This window comes from Canis aureus, chromosome 5, assembly GCF_053574225.1.
Source record: "Canis aureus isolate CA01 chromosome 5, VMU_Caureus_v.1.0, whole genome shotgun sequence".
NCBI lineage: Eukaryota > Metazoa > Chordata > Mammalia > Carnivora > Canidae > Canis > Canis aureus.
In genome coordinates, this window is record NC_135615.1 from 37,682,424 (window position 1) to 37,701,945 (window position 19,522).

Below are 19,522 nucleotides of genomic sequence, written 5' to 3' on the forward strand. Positions count from 1 at the left end.
ATTTTAAGATGGCATAGTTTTGGCTAGAACACTTTTGTCTCTGAGTAAAATGAAAAATTGGCTTAACTCCCTGAATGCCCTATGAAATGCCTGGGTTTATGGAAGGTTGGTATATCAAGAAACTATATAATAGAACAAAGAGTTTTATACCTAGTTTAATTTCATGAAGGCTCCCCCCCCTCCTTTCTTTTTTTCACAATTGGGCCAGGATTTATCCTACATTGACATGAACCTCATGTGTTCTCTTGATGAAAGCAAGAGAGCCAAGGATTCCTGTGTTATAGCAGTTTGTAACTGCCAGTTCATCATGCTGAAAATTGTAGTTTGAAAAGGCTACGTCTTTTGATTTAAATAAAAGGTTTGAGTCTAGAACAGATAGTTAAAAATAAGTTACTAAATAACTTTTAAAGTCAAACTAGAACTTTTGTGACTTTTAAAGCTTAGGATTGAACTGACTTAAGAGCTCACTTTTGTCCACCGAATTGTGCATCTTGTTTATTTTTTTAAGCAAACAGTTTTAGAAGTTTCAGATTTACAGGAAAATTGCAGAGATAGTACAGTGTTCCCATATGTTCCATGTTTCCCCTATTACTTGACATCTTACATTAGAATAGTAAATTTGTCACAATAATGAACAAGTATTGATACATTATCAGCAACAAAAGTCCACACTTTATTCATATTTTCTTTGTTTTTTTCCTGTTGACCTTGAGCTATTCCTGGGTCCTTTCCAGAATACCACACATTACATTTAGTTATCATGTCTTCTTAGGCTTGTTTTGGCTGGCCCAGTTGTACCATCCATTTTTATTGTTAGTATTATTTAAACATCCTTTAGATCTTGATGTACCTGGATTGGTCAGGAGCTGAAAACCTTTTATGGAAGACTGATGACCTAATCCTAGCAGGCTCAGCAAATTATTGAATGTATGGTGTTTTGTTTGTTTTGTTTTGTTTTGTTTTGTTTTTTTGTATGTTTGTAGTTTTAAATCAGTTATTGCTCAGGACACTTCACTGGCTTTGTATGGAGTTTTTAGTCCATATACTCTTATGGTTATTTTCCTACTCAGCTTCATGAGGAAATTCTCAAACTGGATGGTTTTTGTTGTTGTTTTTTAAAAGATTTAATTTTAAGCAATCCTACACCTAATGTGGGGCTTAATCTCATTACCCCAAGATCAAGAGCCACACACTCTCCTGACTGAGCCAGCCAGGCACCCCTGCAAGGTCATTTTTTAGTAGTAGAGGGTTCTAGTTTACATTAGAAATCTCTTAATATACTTCATTTTTATATATTTATTTAGGTTAAGAAAAAAGTAGAGTTAATTAGATGGTATATTCATAACACCATTCATGTGGCTGCCTGCTTTGAAAGGAAATTTTGGAAATCCCAAGTATTAACTTTGTCATAAGCGTGACCAGCAGGTGGCAGCAGTTCCCATGTTATAAAAATGCAATAAGATGGTATTTTATTTTGTTACAGAAACAGGTTTATTTGGGGGATTTTAATTTTCCTTCTTGTGTTTCATCATAGTCTGCTATAAGCACTGGTAGGTAGAATGGCATCTAATGATATTAGCAAGGCAGGAACAGCAGTATTGCCAAAAACTGTAAGGCCACTTAAAACTATAGTTGACATTCAATTGTTACATGGGAAGTGTCGCTCCTGATAGTAACACTTGTCTCCATCCACTGAAGTAAACAAATTAAGTTATATCTGATGCATGCCCCTAAGTATGACAGACTAGTCATTATACTGTGATACCTTCAGATACTGGGTAAAAATAGCCAAATAATCTGCTCTCTGAACTTTGGCTCAATAAAAAAATCGGCCAGCAAAACGGACTGAGGCTTTGTGGTCAGAGAGCTGGCTTTGAGGATGTTCTGACCAATGTTAATGATAATTACCAACTTTTAGCATTCACAGTCTAGTCTTTGCATAATTAGATCTCCTAAAGATTTACCACTCAAAGGTACTTTGGAGAGGATTGTGCACATTGAAAACACAGTGAGATTCTGATGCCAAAGTTATAAATACAAAATCAGTATAGTTACTTAATTTCCTTGCTTGGATCTTTTTTTTCCTTTCCCTTCATTGAATCAAACAAACTAAACTAGTATCGATGTAATGTCAATGCATAGAAATTCAAAAGATTGTCTTACTGTCATTCCTGTTCTATTTCTTGTAGTCTGCTGTATTTCCTGGTATTCATTCACTTACTTAACATATTTCTTGCATACCTCATGATGGGCCTTACTGTTTTTCTGGGTCCTGAGAATGTAGCAGTTAATAAAACAGACATCTTTTTCCTTATGCAACTTAAATTCTGGTGGAAGGAGACAGACATTGAGGAAACAAGATGGGTTATCAGAAGTCAAATGCTATGGAGAGAAGTTAGGGGAGGCAGAGTGTGATGTTGGAATTTTAAAGAGTGTAGAAGACTTCATCAAGATAGCAGTTGTACAAAGGCTGAGCAGTATGGGAGTGTACCATGTGAGCACCTGGGAGAAGAGTCCAGATAGAGCAGCAAGGGCCAGCGCTCTTGGAGTGAGAGCATGTTAGAGGGCTCCAAGAAGAGCATGGGAGCCAGTGAGAGCTAAAGTAGACTGAGGAAGGGAGAGTAGTGAGAGGTTGGACAGTGGAGGCAGACTGCTTGACCTTTGGATTCTACTCTGAGATAGAAGCCTTTAGAGGGCATTGAGCAGAAGTGTGATAGGGTCTTAGATTTTAGGAGAGCATGTGAGCAAAAGTAGAAACAGACCAGTTAGGAGACTAGTAACTCAGGTGACGAGTGGAGGTGGCTTGGCCCTCTGTGCCAGCACTTGGAATCCTGATGAGTGGTCAGATTCTGTACTTAACCTTGAAGATAAAACTTCAAGGATTTACTAATAGATTGCATGTATAATATGAGAAAGTGAGGCATCAGAGTTGATTTCTAGCTCTTTTTGTCTCAGTAATTGAGACAGGAAAAGCTATAGATGGCAGAGATTTGCTGGTGAAGATCAGAAATGTATTTGTGGATAGAAGAGTTTGAGGTGCCTGGCAGTGATCTCAGTGGAGATGTTGGGTAGGCAGTTGGGTGTTGTAGTCTGGAATTCAATGGCGTCTTGGCCTGAAGATGGAAACATGGGAGTCAATGTATAGATGGAATGTGAAGCCATGAGACTGGATGAAATTACTAAGAGAGTGAGTTATATGGGAAGAAGAGGTCCAAAGACTGAGTCTTGGAGCCCTCCAAATGCCAAGAGTTCAGGGTGATGTGAAGGACCCAACAGAAGAGACAGCAAGTGACCAGTAAGGTCAGAAAAATCAGAGTGTGATGTCTTGGAAGGCACGTCAAGTTTGAAGGAAGGAGTGGTCAGCTGTCAGGTAGTGCAAATAGGTCAAGAGATAGGAGCTCAAAGCATTGACTTAGTGATCATTGTGGCCATTGGTGACTTTGACAAGTGTCAAAGTGACAAGGGAGGTGAAAATCTAGAATATATTTGAGAAAGAATGGGGTATCCTCACAATAAGAAAAAATGCTGAACAAACAAAATCAGGTTTTCTTCAATCCATCAAAGAAAAGAGGTCACCGGGCGAGCCACCACAAAAACTAGAGAAAAAAAATGCAGAAAATACAGATCTGTTCACCTAAAGGAGAAGCTGCTAGAGCCAATTTTCAGGATTGAAGTGAATTACTGGGGGCTGAGTGTGGACTTGCTTGAGAGTTTAAAACTCCTAGGAGTTACTCTATGTGGTCTCCCACACTGGTGGGATTTATCTCCAGGAGCTTCCCCAGATTCTCAATGTAAAGATGGCAGAAAAATCCCCTTCTGCAAGGTGGAGGGGGAAAGTAGCCATTTTAAAATACACCCCGAATTTTCTGTTTCCATGGCAGAAGGCCGCCCTCAAGCGGAACTGCTTTGCTAGAGTCTTCTCTGACCTTGGAGAAGGGCACTTGGATGGCTTAAGCCCCCTTTAGCCTTCCTGTCTCATATAAGAAAAAAAAAAAGGGCTAAGGCACTTCTGAAGATCTTGGCCCAGGGACTCTAGCTCACTAAAAAAGATAAAACAGATATAAGATATAGAATAATTCTCCCTAATACCCTACCATCAGTAGAGCTCTAGTATTATAACATAGATTACAGCTTTTAAGAAAACTGCAAGACACAGACTCTATTTCAAGGAGTTTCTAGGGAAACCCAAACATAGAAAGGGAAGACAAAAACAAGGACACAGCAGACATTGCTAGTCATGTAAACATAAGACCTCACGCCCAAGGCCCACTGACTTCAGTTCCTGTTCCCCAATATATATCATGTCCAGCTTCCATTCTTGTATAAAAAGTATACAAGGATGCTAAGTAGCAAGAAACAAAGTCTGATGAAACAAAGCAAGCATCAGAACTAGACTCAGATACAGCAGAGATTGTACTGTTATATCAGACTGGGAATTCACAGTAACAAGGATTAGAGGTGCGTGGGTGGCTCAGTTGGTTGGGCTCAGGTCATGATCCCAGGGTCTTGGGTTAGAGCTCTGCATTGGGCTCCCTGCTCAGTGGCAAGTTTGTTTCTATCTCTGCCCCTCCCCTCTGCTCATGCTCTTTCTCTGGTGCTCTCAAATAATCTTTTTAAAAAAATAAAATAATGATTAATATGCTGAAATCTCTGATGGAAAAAGTGGACGACGTACAAGAACAGTTGAGTAATTATGCAAAAGATGGAAACTCGAAGAATCAAAAAGAAATACTAAAAACAACAGAAACAAATGCCTTTGAGGGGCCCATCAGTAGTCTCAAAACACCTAAGCAAAGACTCGGTGAGCTTGGAAATATGTCAAGAGAAATGTTTCACACTGAAATTTGAAGAGAAAAAAGGAATAATTTTTTTAAAGGTATAGAATATCCAACAATCTTTAGATAGTTACAAAGGTGTAACATATGCATAATGAGAATACCAGAAGAGAGGCAGGAGGAGAGACAGGAGAGCCCAAAAGGGGTAATTTCCAAAAGTTTTGCAGTAAAGGGAATCAGAGACTGAGGCTACTACAGGAGGAGAAATGGGATAAAGAGTTTTGTTTATAGGGGTGCCTGGGTGGGTCCATCTGTTAAGCATCCTGATTCTTGATTTCAGCTTGGGTCACAATCTCAGGGTTGCAAGATGGGGTGAGCCTGTGTCAGGCTCTGCACTGGGCATGGAGCCTGCCTAAGATTCTTCCTCTCCTTCTGCCCCTCCTCAACCCCACCCCACCCACCCTTGCGCAGACTCACTCTCTTAAAAAAAAAAAAAATGTTTTTAAGGACTGTTTTATATGCCGATAGGAGTGATCCAGGAAAGCAGGACATTTTGATGCTGCAGGGGAGTGGTGGTCTTGCTGGAACAATCCCTCAAGGAGGCAAGAGAAGTGGGATCTAGTATACAAGTGGAGGAACTAGACAAGGAGCAAATAATAGGAAGAAAGCAAAGTAGGAAAGCAAGGCTCTCTGGTGGATATGTGTGATGGTTGTGGAAGTTCTTTCCTGCTTGCTCTGATTTTCAAGGTCGTAGCTGAGAGAAAAGGTGGCGGCAGAAGCAGTGGAGGTTTGAGGCTTTATGAATTAGTCTTAGGACACTGAACAAACAAGAGGAATACAATGTGGTTGCCATCTGGTGTTAAGGCCTCCCTTAAAGTTCAAAATACTATGTTCTATTTATCATTATTATATAACTCAGTAGTCTGTCAAAATATAATTTGTTAGAAATGTATACTTGCTTCACTAGCATCTCATCACAGTAAGGATTTGGGTTCCCAGGAATGAGGCATCAAATTTAGTTAGATCTCCTTAGTATGTCAACTGGGTAATCTCTTATCAGATAATATGCTGTTACTTCCCCAGGTTCTTGTGTATGTTCACTACTATTGTGGTGAACTATTCAGGATTATAGTTGAACAAATATAACAGCTGCCTTCTGGATATCAAGGCACTGAGAGGGATGGGATAGAGCAATATTTAAGTCTGCCTTCATAGAGCTACATTTAGTGGGAAACAAAATACACAGTAGGTAGTGAAAGAGCTGGGTCAGGGAGTAGGGACTGTGGATTGCTACTTCATACTGAAGGGTCAGGGGAGATCTCTGATAAATCACACTGAAGCAGAGACCCAAAGGAAGGAAGGGAGTAAGCCTTTGATATATCTGGGGGAAATAGTGGGCCAGGATCTTATATCTATCTCAAAGTACTTTCTAAACAGATTAAATAGAAGAGGCCACACCCCATTTATGTCAACATGCTGCTGCTTTTTATGAAATGCAATAAAACGTTAAACACATTCACTCTTCTCTTCCTGAAATACGGTACCATTTATACTCAACAGTATCGTTTCGTTTTCCTCTGAGTATCAGATTTGGGGTTTCACAGATTCAACTTGTTCCATTTAGCTGTATTTAATATTTTCTTACTGATCAAATTGTCGCAACCTGAGCAGCAGAAGCCCCATTAAACTGGCTGTTTTGACCTTTCATTACTACCCCTTATTTTTTGGCAGCAAGATATTCCAGGCTCACTGTGATCCCCACCCCAAAATGTAATTACCTCTTTTCCAAGGAGCCAAGAGTACCATCAGAGACCCAGTCTGGGTCAGGAATCCATCCCACTTGCTCTGCATAAGAACCGGTTATAGCGGGATGACATTGCTACTGTTGGACCATCAGAGAAAACAGGCCTGGGAAAGAGATCTTTTTAAGATCCCAAGTTCACACAGCCATGTCCAGTTTAGCTGTTGTGACTAAATTTTTTCATTCTAATTTTTTTCTAGAACATTTTAAAATGTATTTATTTAAAATGTAGTTCCTCCTTCACCGGATAAACAAAATGCAGTATATCCGTACCACAGAATACTGTTTTGCAATAAAAAGGGAATACTGATGTGCATTAAATGGATTAACCTCAAAAACATTCTGCTTAGTGAAAGAAGCCACACCCACAAGATGCCATGCCATAGGATTCCACTGATGCAAAATATCCAGAAAAGGTAAATTGTAGAGACAAAGCAGATCTGTGGTCACCTGGGCGCAGTAGGAGTAAGGAGCTCTTGGGGATAGAAATGGATGTGATAGGAAATTGCAAGCTCCAAAGACAATACAAATCAGTTTATATTTAAAATAGGTGACTTTTGTGGGCATGTAAATTATATCTCAATACAACTGGTAAAAAATTAAACCCCTTTGCCAACTTCTACTTGTCCCTCAACTGGTTATATTGATCCAAGATGTTCAATTATATTTACTTTTCTAACAAAAAAAACCCCCACAACTAAACGTATTTTCCATACCCTGCAGTTCTTTTATCCCTCCTGGTCACAAGTCTCCTTATTCTTTTTAGAAGCTGTACCTTGTTTGGATCCCAGGTACAGCCAGAAGAACATCACAATCTATTACTCATCCGTTCAAGCTCACCATTTTATACAGGTGCTTCATTTTTATAAACGATTTTATTCTCCCCCTGGTGACGGAAGACGAGGTCAACAGTTGCCATGATTGTGCCTTCCTTAAGATTTTATTTATTCATGAGAGACACACAGAGAGCGGCAGAGACATAGGCAAGAGGGAGAAGCAGGCTCCCCAAAGGGAGCCTGAGGCAGGACTTGATCCCAGGACCCAGGGATCACGTCCTGAGCCAAAGGCAGGTGCTCGCCCACTGAGCCACCCAGGTGCCCCTCCCCTGAGTGTGCCTCCCTATAGAGCTGTTGTGAGGAGGGAGTATGAAGCTTTGCTCACCCACTCTTCCCAAAATATGTAAACAGCAACCCAGACCACTGTCTGCCCTCTGGGGGGTGCAAGTCCACAAAGACACATTTTATTTGAAAATACTGGATTTAATAGAAAATATCACATTGTAAACAAGTCCACTGATCCATTAGCTTAAGACAGAATAACAGCACAATCACGTATAAAAGCTAAAGACAAAACACTGGTACCCAATACAGTACTTGAAGAGAGGCCTGAGCTAGTCTCTGAAAGATCTTTCCCAGAAAGAAAGGAAGTAGGAGCTTCAAACAGGCACAGAAACAGGAAGGGGAAGGCAACATCCGCTTCACAAAGGCTTATGAGAATCTAAAGGCAGGGCAATAAATTCATTTTGTGAACAAGAGGTGAAGGATAAAGGGACAAAGGAGTCTGTTATTTCCTGATGCTCTGGGAACATCAGACCACGCCACAGGAACCTGAGCGGGTTGGAAGGGCAGGGTATTTTAAGTGGAGAAAGGCTACTATTAGGCAACTTTAGAAGCATTTGGTATGTTGTCCGGGCACTCAGCACTCAGAGAAACAGGATAACATGTTGTTCCTGTTGTGACTAAACTTAGGCCTGAGCTGCTTGCCCCGGCCGCCTTTGCTGAACACGACACTGTGGCAGGATCTGTTGCCCCAGTGAGACCTCGGAACAACAACATGGGTGCCAGAGGGTCCCAGAGGGAAGGGAGTTTGATGTGGCTAGCCACCTTGAGGCTCTGAGTGTATCAGCAAAAGCCTTCTCTTTAGCCCTAGCCACCCATATCCTCCCCCGGGGGTCCTCTTGAGTTCACAGAAAGGCCAACTGTGAGAGCAGGGGGGAAAAAAAAATAGCTAGGGAAAGAAAGGAATCATTTTCTTGCCATGGCACTTATAACTGAACAGAAGGTTGAGACTTTGTTCCTTAACCTAGAACACTGAATTCTCAAAGGAGAGGCAGGCCCACTCAAGAGGGCCTTTCAAAGCCTCTCCAAACAGGTTCTGGCCAATACACAGGCCCCCGTACTCCCACAATGGAGAATCAGTGTATGTAATGATAGAAATTTCTGACAGGAGTGTGTCGTCTGTGAGAACTGTGCCAGAGGCAGAACAAAAGCTAAAAATCCTGATCTGTGTAGGGCAGACCTCAAAATTCCAGAGTACGTTTTTCTGATTAAAGTAAGTTAGAAAACATGTCCTCCCTGTAGCTAAATTCTCATGACTAGGTTCCATGCTGCATAGCCAAGAAAAATATCCATTGATCTGGAGTAACCATACTGGATTAAAGAAACACCATTCTGTCCTCCTAAAGGCAATTTCCAGAATTTGCTCTGCCTGTCCTAAAGAGGTACTCGATGCTAGGATGGGTACAGGCTAATCACCGTATGGTTTCTCAGAAGGCTGGTTTTTCTCTGTTTCTTTCTCTTTGATACTGTACAAGGGGTCCACCAACTTGTTATGAACAAGCATTAAACCTGTGAAAAATTAAAAACAAAGGTACTTAAATGCAGGTAGAAGCAGTGTTCCACGATTATGAACAATATCCAGCAGCTCTCAAAGTTTGTCCTAGTACTGAAAACCATCTTTTCTCTGTGACTCCAAATGATATAGATACTGAGAGTAAGAAAAGAATTTGTTATTCCCAGTGAATGCTAGAATCCACAATCCTTTTATAAATTCAATCTTTAGAGGTGTTGGCTATCAAAAGGTTAACCTCTTCACCAAAGAATAAATTCGTAATTTGTCTGCTTAGTAAATGAGGGTTTTCCCCTAAGTTTGCCTAAAGAGGTGTGTCCTTTTTAAAGTAGAAAAGATCCTTGTGACAGTTTGGCGCCTTACCTAGAAGGGAGAGGCCTATATGAGACCTGGAGAGATTAAAAAAACCCAAAAACCTGAGGTTCAATATCCTGCCAAGAGAACACCACACAGCTGCTGGACTACTTTCATTTCATTTTCTTTGTGCCTCCTCAGAACAAACGGGCCTCCAGAAATAGACCCTTGCAGTCATGGATGGAAAAGCAATGACCGTAAGGTTTGGTTTTTATTGAAATCCAGAGTTGTCTATGAAACCAGCCAGAGCAAGAAAACTAGATCCACTCCTCACCTCCGGCATACCCTAAAACCTGGCCACCTACTTCCGGACCCACCCTTCCCCCTCCCCTCACCTTTGAAATACTTGACAGTTTTCACTTTCAGCTCCAGGGTGGCATCCTCGTCGCACACAAACACCGTGCGGGGATGCTGCTGGAAGGCAGACACAGTCCACATGTGGCTCACTCCTTCCTCGATGGCCTTGTACAGAGCAAAGGCCTTGTGAGCACCCGTGATGAGGATCATCACCTGGGGATCAGAAAACAAGCCTGTGATGCAGGAGGATGAGCAGTGGAACCTGGAGTCCAGAGGCCTGAATTCTGGTCCAGCTACCCCAACTGGCTATAAGCACTGTGTGTTTTTAAGATATGGTTTATAAGTTGTTAGCCTGCAACACACTGCTCCCTGCTCTGTGTGCATCACCCATGACCTGAGGCTGGGAGCATCATCAGCCCCATAATCTATGATGAGGAAATGAACTCCAGGGGACTAAGTAGTTTAACCCGGGTCATTCTTTTTTTTTTTGTTTTTTAACCCAGGTCATTCTGACCCAGAGTCCACGCTCTAGACCACCAGGTGATGATGCCTCCTGGTACCTTTGACAACAGCTGTGAACACATAGGCCAAAGGCCCATGCCTCTGACCCAACAGTTGGGACACTGGGTTCCCAGGAGTCCTAGGCTGAGTTTTCACAAGTGCAGTCTGAAGAAGAGGGGTCCCAGCCTGCACCATCTCCAAGGGGCCGTGAAGTGACAGGGGGTAATGGTTATATGTGCAGCCACTGAGATTCAATCCCACAAAAGCTGCCCCTTAATCTGGTCACTTTCAATTCCAGGTATTAGACTGACTAGCGGGACCTGGAATGATGCTTTATGTTCAAATAAAACAAAGACACCCGACTCCCTCAACAGTTAAAATGTCAAGAACATAAGTGCTGGAAAGTGACTGTAAAGGTACCTTGCTCTCTAGATTTCCTCTCATTGCGATGCACTTGTACCACAGGGTTGTGAACAAGATGTACTGTTTCTTAAAAGAAGAGAAGCCAGAGGCATGGAGAGAATGGAACTCTTTTTGTTCAGGATCCCAGAACTCCTGATTTCCAGACCCAGGTCCTTCCCCAAAGCATGATACCCTCACGTGACAGGGAGGGCCCTCACACCCTAGTGTTAACAAGCTGTGAGGCCCAAAACAGCAAGGTAACCCTCCACAGTACTGAGTCAAAAGTTATCTAAGGCAAAGCTGGTAACATCACTCATTTCACAAAGTTCTCTTGAAATAGGGAGCTTTTTTTCACTGATTTAGATCTTTGTTCACAGATTTGGGCAAAGAAACTTGAAGCTAAAATGTCAGTGACTGCTGCCCACTGACTATACCCCTGAAAGGAAGAGAAAATGCATTTAAAATTCTAGTGAAAGATAGTAAAGAAACTAGAACCACAAAAAATTAAAATGATACCAAACTTTCTAGGGAAAAACACACTAAACTGGGTTAAGACACTTAAATCACACTTCTCCACGTTTAGGAGTCCCCGAGCACAAGGCCATAACCACATGTATCCCGGGTGGCAGGGGGACCTCCATTCAAACAGTGACCTCCACTCACTGCAGGGAGTCCCTCTCAGTACCTGGGCAAATAGGCTCATTCCTATTCAGACATTAGTGGTGCTCAGCATCTCTTGGCCTTAAACTCCAAAGGGGCACATAAGCAGAGGCCAGGGAGCCCACAGCCTCTCGTGCGGAAAGGGCTCCACTGAGAATAGAATAATAGTTACCTCCAAAGAGGAAGGAGGAACAGTCATAGGATGAGCTGGGAGTTTAGCCTTATTTATAATGCCTTCACTTCCAGTAACCGTGTACTCAGATGGTACTGGATAGTTAACAACCAGACAAGTCCAACCCCCTAAGGAAGGCCTGTGGACCCCAGTGCCCTTACCTCTCTAGCATCCATGAGAGTGCCCACACCCACCGTCAGGGCCATGGTGGGCACCTTGGTGAGGTCACCATCGAAGAACCTAGCATTGGCCAGGATGGTGTCCATAGCCAGAGTCTTCACACGGGTCCTGGATACCAGACTGGAGCCTGGCTCATTGAAGGCAATGTGTCCATCAGGCCCGATGCCTGCCCAAGAGAAACAGCCAGGACAACCCTGTCAGCCCCAGAGATCCAAGATTTTAAGAATGGACAATCTACCCTTCCCCACCTGGGGTGTGTGAAAATCTTTGAAATCACAACTCTGTTCTCATTCACCCCCAGGGAAGATACACTGCAAGCATAGGTCCTCTCCTCTCCCCACATCCTGCCCATTTTCTGTTTGAGGCACACACACATTTCTGTTTGTCTGGTCACCTTGCTACCACCACCCTCGAAAGCTAAGTAAGCAGTACTCCAAATAGCTTCTGCTTCAGCAGATCATTGAAGGGTAACTTCTTTAACTTCTTTCTCCTGCCAGTAGTCAAGGGTCCTGGTGCTGGGATAGCCCCAGCAAATAAAAAGCAGAGACTGAACAAGGGTTGCAAAGTTTATAAAATCTTAGAACATGAGAGCTCTCAGCCTTTTCCTCCTACCCTGAAGTAAAGAAGAGTTAGGTCTAGAGCAGTAAAAGGCACTCCAACTTACTACCCCTGTAGATGACTTCAGAGGTGGCAAAAAGATGGAAACCTAAGGGGACAGCCCAGGGTAGGAAGAGAACACAGACTGACAGGGGAAACCCTAGGTTCCTGCTTTCTTTCCACTGCTCTGGCTGACCTTGGGCAAGTCACAAAACTTCTCTGGTTCAAATGGCTATCTATAAGGTGCAGGGGCTGAGTGTGGAATCTTCTGGAACTATATGAGTCTTTGATTTTTACTGTGTAGGTTAAGTCCCATGGACTGATCCATATAAAAACTTAAGGAACAAAATCTTAGAGTCCAAATCCAAATATCTCACTTTACCATGAAGGCACTAAGGTTCAGAAAAAGGAGATGTCCAAAACCACACGGTCAATGAGTGGCCCAGTCAAGGCAGGGAGTGAGGGCTCCTACTCTGTCTTCCCTGCCTACGCAAGGTGATAAATGATTCCCACTGTTACTACTGCACTGTGAGGAAGCTGTTGGGAGACAGGCCTAGGTCTTACCTTCCCCTCCACGTGTTTGCACCACCCTGGGCCTGCCCTGGACACATAGCGCAAAGTGTCACACTCACCTCCGACAAACAGCTCGATGCCCCCCGCGGCTCTGATCTTCTCTTCAAAGGCGTCACACTCAGCCTGCAGGTCAGCTGCATTCCCATCCAGAATGTGGGTGTTTTCTGGGCGGATGTCAATGTGCTTGAAGAAGTGGTTCCACATGAAGGAATGGTAACTCTCCGGGTGGTCTCGAGGAAGGCCTGTGGGGCCGCGGCTACACTCAGTCATGCCAGGTGAAGCCAGAGCCCTCCTCCCAAGGAGGATGCCGAGAGGCCCTCAGACCTCCACAACACTTGCAGGGGAATGCCTATAAGGGGGCCTTGGGCACCCATCCTCTGACCCCGAGCCACTGGCCATCGGCTGAGATGGTACCCCTGTGCCCACCCACCACCACAGGTGGCGGCAGGACTGGGCCAGAGTAACTGCACATCAAGAGCCTGAGAAATCCCCTCATCTGGATCTCCTTCACACAGGCAGTAATTGTAGACGGGAGGCCAGGGCTACTCTCTGCTTCCTGAGAAGGCCTAGCAACCTGGGCATAGGCCTTGGGCCATCTGGGAAAGGAAGCATGCATACCCCCTGCCCTGTGCCTCCCACCCCACCATTCACCCCCATATACCCCTTTCAGCCTGAATCCCAACCTGAACACCAGCTGGTTGGAGAGAATTATCTCAGGGCTTCCCCAAAATGATTTCTAGCCAAGAAGAAAAAGTTTCAAGTGGATGTTTAATTAAACATGAAGAGTGTTTAATGCCAGCCTTAAAAAGGAATGAAATTCTAACACATACTGCAACATGGACAAACACTGGGAGGTTTTGTTGAGTGAAATACGCCAGTTGCAAAAAAGGCAAGAACTCTACGATGCCACTTAAACGAGGTATCCCGAGTAGTGAAATTCACAGAAGCGGTAAAATGCTAGTTGCTAGGGCTTGGGAAGCAGCACATGGGTAGTTGGTGTGGAATAGCAGAGTTTCAGTTTTCCAAGATGCAAAGAGTTCTGGAGATTGGTTGCACAACACCGTGAATATACTTAACGCTGCTGAACTCCACATAAAACAATTGCTGGATGGTAAATTTTACGTGTATCTTACCACAACTGAAAACAAAAATGTTTAAAGTGAAGCCTTACGAAATGATGGGAGAGGGGGGCAGGGAGACGGAAGACCAAGGTATAGCTTCCCAGCACCGGAAGGGCCACCAGTCTCTGCTCCTCTCCCAGTGTGCCCAGCAGGGAGGGGAGCTAGAGGATGACACGGAAAGACCAGACACAGACACTGGGGAACACACCCAGCCACGATCCCCCTGGTTACAGAAAGAAGTGGCGTGGAGCTAGGGAGGAGGAGGAGATGCTCTTATATTTAAAATGCTCGCTGTGTACAAAAGGCTCCCCTACCTGGTAGATCCCTTAATGCTTACAACCCGAGGTCAGCTGTCATGGCACCATTTTGTAGGTGAGTACACCAAGGCCTGGGAGAGATGGGTGTCGCTAATTGAGCTTATCACCAAACATCACTGGTTCCCGGAGACATCCCCATTCTACTCCTGGGCTGAGCCCGGAGGGGGAGGAGCAGGACCCTCCTGGAATCATGTAAGACCTTGAAAGAGACAGACTCACCCACGTACTCATCCATGTTGAAAGTCTTCACATATTTGAAGGACAGGTCTCCATTCTTACAGTACTCAATGAGCTTCTTGTAGCAACCAATTGGGGTGCTCCCTGCAAGAGAGGCCACAGCCATGAACACCCTTCAGCTCCTAGTTCCTGAGGAACGAGTCAGGATTCTTCAGGAGGAAGACCCTATGAGATCTGAGACGGCAGGTCAGATCCGAAGTCCGGCCCCCGGTGCCCCGGTGCCAACTGCCATCCCGTAAGTGCTTCTGAATGCCCCCCTCCCCGCCAGACTGCCAGCTCCAGGGCAGGCCTGTGCCTGTCCGCTCTGCTGCTGAATCCCGGTGCTCAGCACACTGCTGAGGGGAATGACTGGATTAGGAACCTGGGTAAATATCACACTTACATATTCCCTGAGCAACCAGTATGTGGGAGGCAGTGGGCCACAAGATGGGAACATGGAGGAGGGAGAGCCACAGCAGCCACGGTGAAAGAGCTCCGGGTCTAGGACTGCAACGTGAAGCAGTAATGTCCGCCGTGACCAGGCTAAGTCTACGGGGCTCAGGGAAGACTTCCCCAAGGGGCAGCAGACTCATTTGAGTTGAGTCTCATTAAAAAGTCTCTATGTCATAAAACATAAAAAAGGCAGGAAGACCTCTGTAGATTAAAAAACTAAATATGCATGAAGTTTGGATACTGGATTATTGGGGGGAAAAAACATAAAAGATAAATGTGGACGGGATCCCTGGGTGGCGCAGCGGTTTAGCGCCTGCCTTTGGCCCACGGCGCGATCCTGGAGACCCGGGATCGAGTCCCACGTCGGGCTCCCGGTGCATGGAGCCGGCTTCTCCCTCTGCCTGTGTCTCTGCCTCTCTCTCTCTCTCTGTGTGACTATCATAAATAAATAAAAGTTAAAAAAAAAAAAAAGATAAATATGGACAATTAAGAAACAATGTTACTATTGTCTGTATATCAGTGATACTATGGAATGATTTTTAATAGGTATGATTGCAGCGCTATAGTTATGCAACAGGATGTACCCTTATTCTGAGGAGATACATGCCCAAAGAGCAGAGGTCAAGTGTCAGAAGGTTTGGAACTTACCTTCAAGTAGCTCATTAAAAAGTGTGTGTGTGTATGTGTGTGTGTGTGTGTGTAGACAGAGAATATGAGGCAGAAGAGATGAAGGGTAAATGTGGCAAATGTTAATAGCTGGTAAGGCTGGGACGCCTGGGTGGCTCAGTGGTTGAGCATCTGCCTTCAGCCCAGGGCGTGATCCTGGGGTCCGAGGATCGAGTCCCGCATCGGGCTCCCTGCATGGAGCCTGCTTCTCCCTCTGCCTGTGTCTCTGCCTCTCTCTCTCTGTGTGTCTCTCATAATAAATAAATAAATAATCGGTAAGGCTAGGAAAATGGTACTGTCCTTTCAGCTTTTGTAAATATTTGAAATATTTTTAAAATAAGTTGGAGGGGCACCTGGGTGGCTTAGTTAAATGTCTGCCTTTGGCTTAGGTCATGATCTTGGGGTCCTGTGATCGAGTTCCACATCAGGCTCCCTGTAAGAAGCCTGCTTCTCCCTCTGCCTCTCTCTCTCTCATGAATAAATATTTTTAAAAAAATAAGAAAATGGAAAGAAGCCCCACCCAAATCAGATTGCTCTTTTCAGCATCTACTAATGGCTTCTCATTTCAAAAAGTGACAACCAATCCTCACAAAGTCTCTACATACCTTGGCCCCTGGTTACCACCAGCAGCTCCAGGTAGGTCCACCTCAGCCAGCATTGCTCTTCCTTCAGGGACCTATGTGATTCTCACTTCTGGCCTTTACTCAAATGTTGCTTTCTCAGAAGGACCTTCCCTGCCACCATAGCCAACGCTGTAACCGCCACCCCTGCCTAGACACTCCTTATCCCCCTTCCCTGTTTCATTCTTCTCCTTCACTCGTCACCATCTAATATACTCTGTATTTTGTCAATTAACTTGCTTATTCTGTCCCACTCAGGAAGGCAAGACTCTATGTCTTTGTCATTGTATCCGCAGCACCTAGAAGAGCTCAGCATACAGTGGGCATTCAACAAATACCTGCTGAATGGAAGTTCCCTCCCTGTCCCCATCATCAGTCTGTCCCTAAGACAAGGCCTCAGCCATGCCTGAGCCACACACTTCCCCGGCCTCCCGCTGAGCTTCATCATGTCCACTTTCCAAATTTGTTTCCCATCAATTCTGTGCTCCCCAATATCTAGCCAATACATTCCTTTTCTGCTTAAGTTAGCCAGAGTTGGTTTCTTTGGTTTCCACCCAGAGCCCTGACAGAAGCCATGCTCCAAGGAACCAAAATGGAAATACTGTGCTGGTTCAAGTAGGACAGTCGGGAAGGGGCCAGATCTCAGAGGACCCTGAATGCCACACTGAGAAGCTGGGATCTGATTGTGCAGGTGATAGGGAGTTAGGGAGGGATCTCAGCAGAAGCAGAGACTCTGACCTAGAGAAGCACCACAGTTAGAAAACAGGATGTTAGTGCAGCCCCTCCAGGACCTGAGACATTAGTGGTTTCACAGAGACGTGCAGATACTGCTCCCACAAACCTCTCTGGTGCAGAGGCCCACAAACTTCATCCCACAGGCCAAACCTAGCCTGCTGCCAGTGTTTATACAGCTCATCAGTTTTTTACATTTTTAAAGTAAAATATCAGAATAATATTACTTTGTGACATGTGAGAATTATATAAATTCAAACTTCAGCATCCATCAAGTTTTATTGGTAGATGGCTATGCACATTCATTTACGTGTTATCTGCAGCACTTTTGAGATACAAGGACAGTAAGCAGTTGCAACAGAGGCTATATGGGCAGGGAAGCGTAAAATATTGACTCTGTAACCATTTACAGAAAAAGTCTGAAAAAAAAAAAAGAAAAAGTCTAAGTCTCCTGCTCTAGTGGATGCCACACTGGGACAAATCCACCCAAACTTGGAGAGAAAGAATCAGGACATTTGCCTTGAGGAGCTGGGGTCAAAAAAATATCCTCCCATAAAGGCACTATTCTGATTTTTCCATAAGAAACTGAGACTAGGGTCGCTTGGGTGGCTGAGTGGGTTAAGGGTCTGCCTTCGGCTCAAGTCATGATCCTGGAGTCCTGGGATCGGGTCCACACTGGGCTCCCTGATCAGCAGGGGAGCCAGCTTCTCTCTCTGTGTGTGTCTCTCCCTCAGCTCGCGCACTCTCTCTCTTTCAAATAAATGATAATTTTTTTTAAAAAGTCCCTTGGCTCTGTGAGCCCACATACCTGGCCCCTTAAAAACCCTAATGCTCGCTCACTTTCGCGAAATCCTTGGCACCCTCTCCATCCCACAACGCACCAGTAGGAAGTCCCAGGGTGAAGTACTTGTCTGGCCCTGGGTTGAACTGGATGATGCGGTTCCTGATGTACTTGGCTGCCCACTCGCTGGCCTGAGAATAATGGTCCAGGATGATTAGCTTCATCTTGTCCTGGAGGCGGCAGGTGACAAAAGGAATCCGTGGTAAAGGACAGGGAGATAGGGATGCAGGCGGCCGGGGGGAGGGGAGAAGTCCTTCTCACCCAGCAACACCCTCTCCCAGGGCGTCTCTGAGAGAGGAGGAGGTAAAGACCCCACCGTCCAGTTCACACAGGCTGGGCCCAGCGCCGCCGCCACCCACCAGGAGGCGCTGCTGGAGGACCGACCGGGTTCTGACCCCAGTCCCTCCGTTTACCAGCTAACCAACCGCAGGACCTTGGTCAAAGGGCTCGAGTTCTCCCAGCCCGTTTCTTCTTCCGCGAAAATGAGGACAACAGCACCTCCCTGACAGAGTCCACGATGGCGAGTATCCGACGAGGCTGCACGAGCACCACACAGTAGTGGGCTCGGATCCGGCGCTCGACCGCCCCGTCCCGCCCCTCCACCCCACGCGCTGGGTATTCTGGATCCCGGCCTCTTCCTCCATGGAGGGGGCCTGCGGTCGGCTCGGGCCACCAGGGCAGGGAGAGCCACGGGTCTCCCGGGAGGGGTGCTGCGCTGCCGCCCGCCGGCCTGGCTCTGCGGACCGTCAGTTCCCCCAGAGCACACGGGGGACGTAACCTTCCCGCGCGGCGACCCGAGCGGGAGGCGGAGGTGGCCGTCTGGGCCAGCCCAAGGACACGGGAGGCTCTCCCGACCCCGATGGCGACCCCACCGCCCCTCCGGCCCCGCGCCGGGAAGGGGTCCCGGCAGCCCGCGGGCTCCGGCCTGGGGACCCGGGGCGGGGTCGGGGTCAGCGCCCGTGCCCGCCCCCGCCCGCGAGGAGGGCCCCGCCGGCCCCGCTCCCCACTTACTCGGACGCCTCCCGCGGCGGCGGCTGCAGCAGCGCCGGCGGCCCCGCCCCGCGCGGCTCACGTGGCCCCGGGTCACGCGGAGCCCGCCCCGGGGGGCCGAGTGCGGGCGGACGCGCAGGGGCCCGGCTCGGAGCCGACTCCGCCCCGCCCGCCGCCCGCCGCCCTCTCGGGAGCGCGCGGGCCTGGGAGCGGCCGCGGGGCGGGGAGCTGCGGGGGGACGAGCAGAATCGCTCCCCGACGGGTCCCGGGGTTGGGCCTGGCTCTGCCTTCGGTTTAACTTTTTTAGCTCTTTTTTTTCCTTTAACCTAGATATTACAACTTTTTTGCCTTAAATACAATTGGATTTTTCTTCCTTTTTTTTCCCTTCTGAGCTTAATCTTCACAGCAGTCTGTACTAGGGAAAAAAGGAGGTCGGTGGTTGCCCCAGCGCCCCACCCCCAGATAGCACTGCCAGCAGTGTAGGCTACATTTCCAAATTGTTTTCCCTCGAATATACTTATTTTTTACAGAAATGGGAACACGCCACACGTGGCGTTCACATGGAGCAAGGTGGGGATTGGGCGCACCCCTCCCCTGGGGCCCAGCTGCAGCTCCAGAGCAGCTTG

At 46.1% G+C, this 19,522-nt stretch overlaps 1 protein-coding gene and 1 long non-coding RNA gene across 6 annotated transcripts; both read right to left on the reverse strand.

Moving 5' to 3' along the window:
- Nucleotides 1–7,814: 7,814 nt before the first annotated feature.
- GNPDA1 (glucosamine-6-phosphate deaminase 1) lies at nt 7,815–19,010 on the reverse strand. 5 transcript variants are annotated; one of them, XM_077897631.1, is made up of 8 exons: nt 18,918–18,979; nt 18,320–18,443; nt 17,947–18,076; nt 14,598–14,699; nt 13,000–13,182; nt 11,752–11,936; nt 9,894–10,068; nt 7,815–9,203 (listed from the first exon to the last, which is right to left on the reverse strand). In XM_077897631.1, the coding sequence occupies exons 3-8, from the start codon at nt 18,068–18,070 to the stop codon at nt 9,103–9,105; spliced, it is 870 nt and encodes a 289-aa protein (XP_077753757.1). In that variant the 5' UTR covers nt 18,071–18,076; nt 18,320–18,443; nt 18,918–18,979; the 3' UTR covers nt 7,815–9,102. The 5 variants fall into 5 exon arrangements, with proteins under 5 accessions (XP_077753757.1, XP_077753760.1, XP_077753759.1 ...); XM_077897634.1 differs by having other exon boundaries at nt 18,340–18,443; nt 18,918–18,967; XM_077897633.1 differs by lacking the exon at nt 18,320–18,443 and having other exon boundaries at nt 18,918–19,010.
- On the reverse strand, nt 13,691–14,591 carry LOC144314026 (uncharacterized). The gene is made up of 2 exons (XR_013379672.1): nt 14,376–14,591; nt 13,691–14,078 (listed from the first exon to the last, which is right to left on the reverse strand). It is a non-coding gene; the product is annotated as an uncharacterized LOC144314026 (long non-coding RNA).
- Nucleotides 19,011–19,522: the final 512 nt, after the last annotated feature.

Bases quoted from the DNA above. Each gene is read 5' to 3' on its own strand.
- GNPDA1 (XM_077897633.1), bottom strand. From the start codon at position 18,070: ATGAAGCTAATCATCCTGGACCATTATTCTCAGGCCAGCGAGTGGGCA. The intron at 14,700-17,946 runs GTGCGTTGTGGG...CCTCTCTTGCAG, and splicing joins CACCCTGGGACTTCCTACTG to GGAGCACCCCAATTGGTTGC. The intron at 13,183-14,597 runs GTGAGTCTGTCT...GCGGCCCCACAG, and splicing joins CAACATGGATGAGTACGTGG to GCCTTCCTCGAGACCACCCG.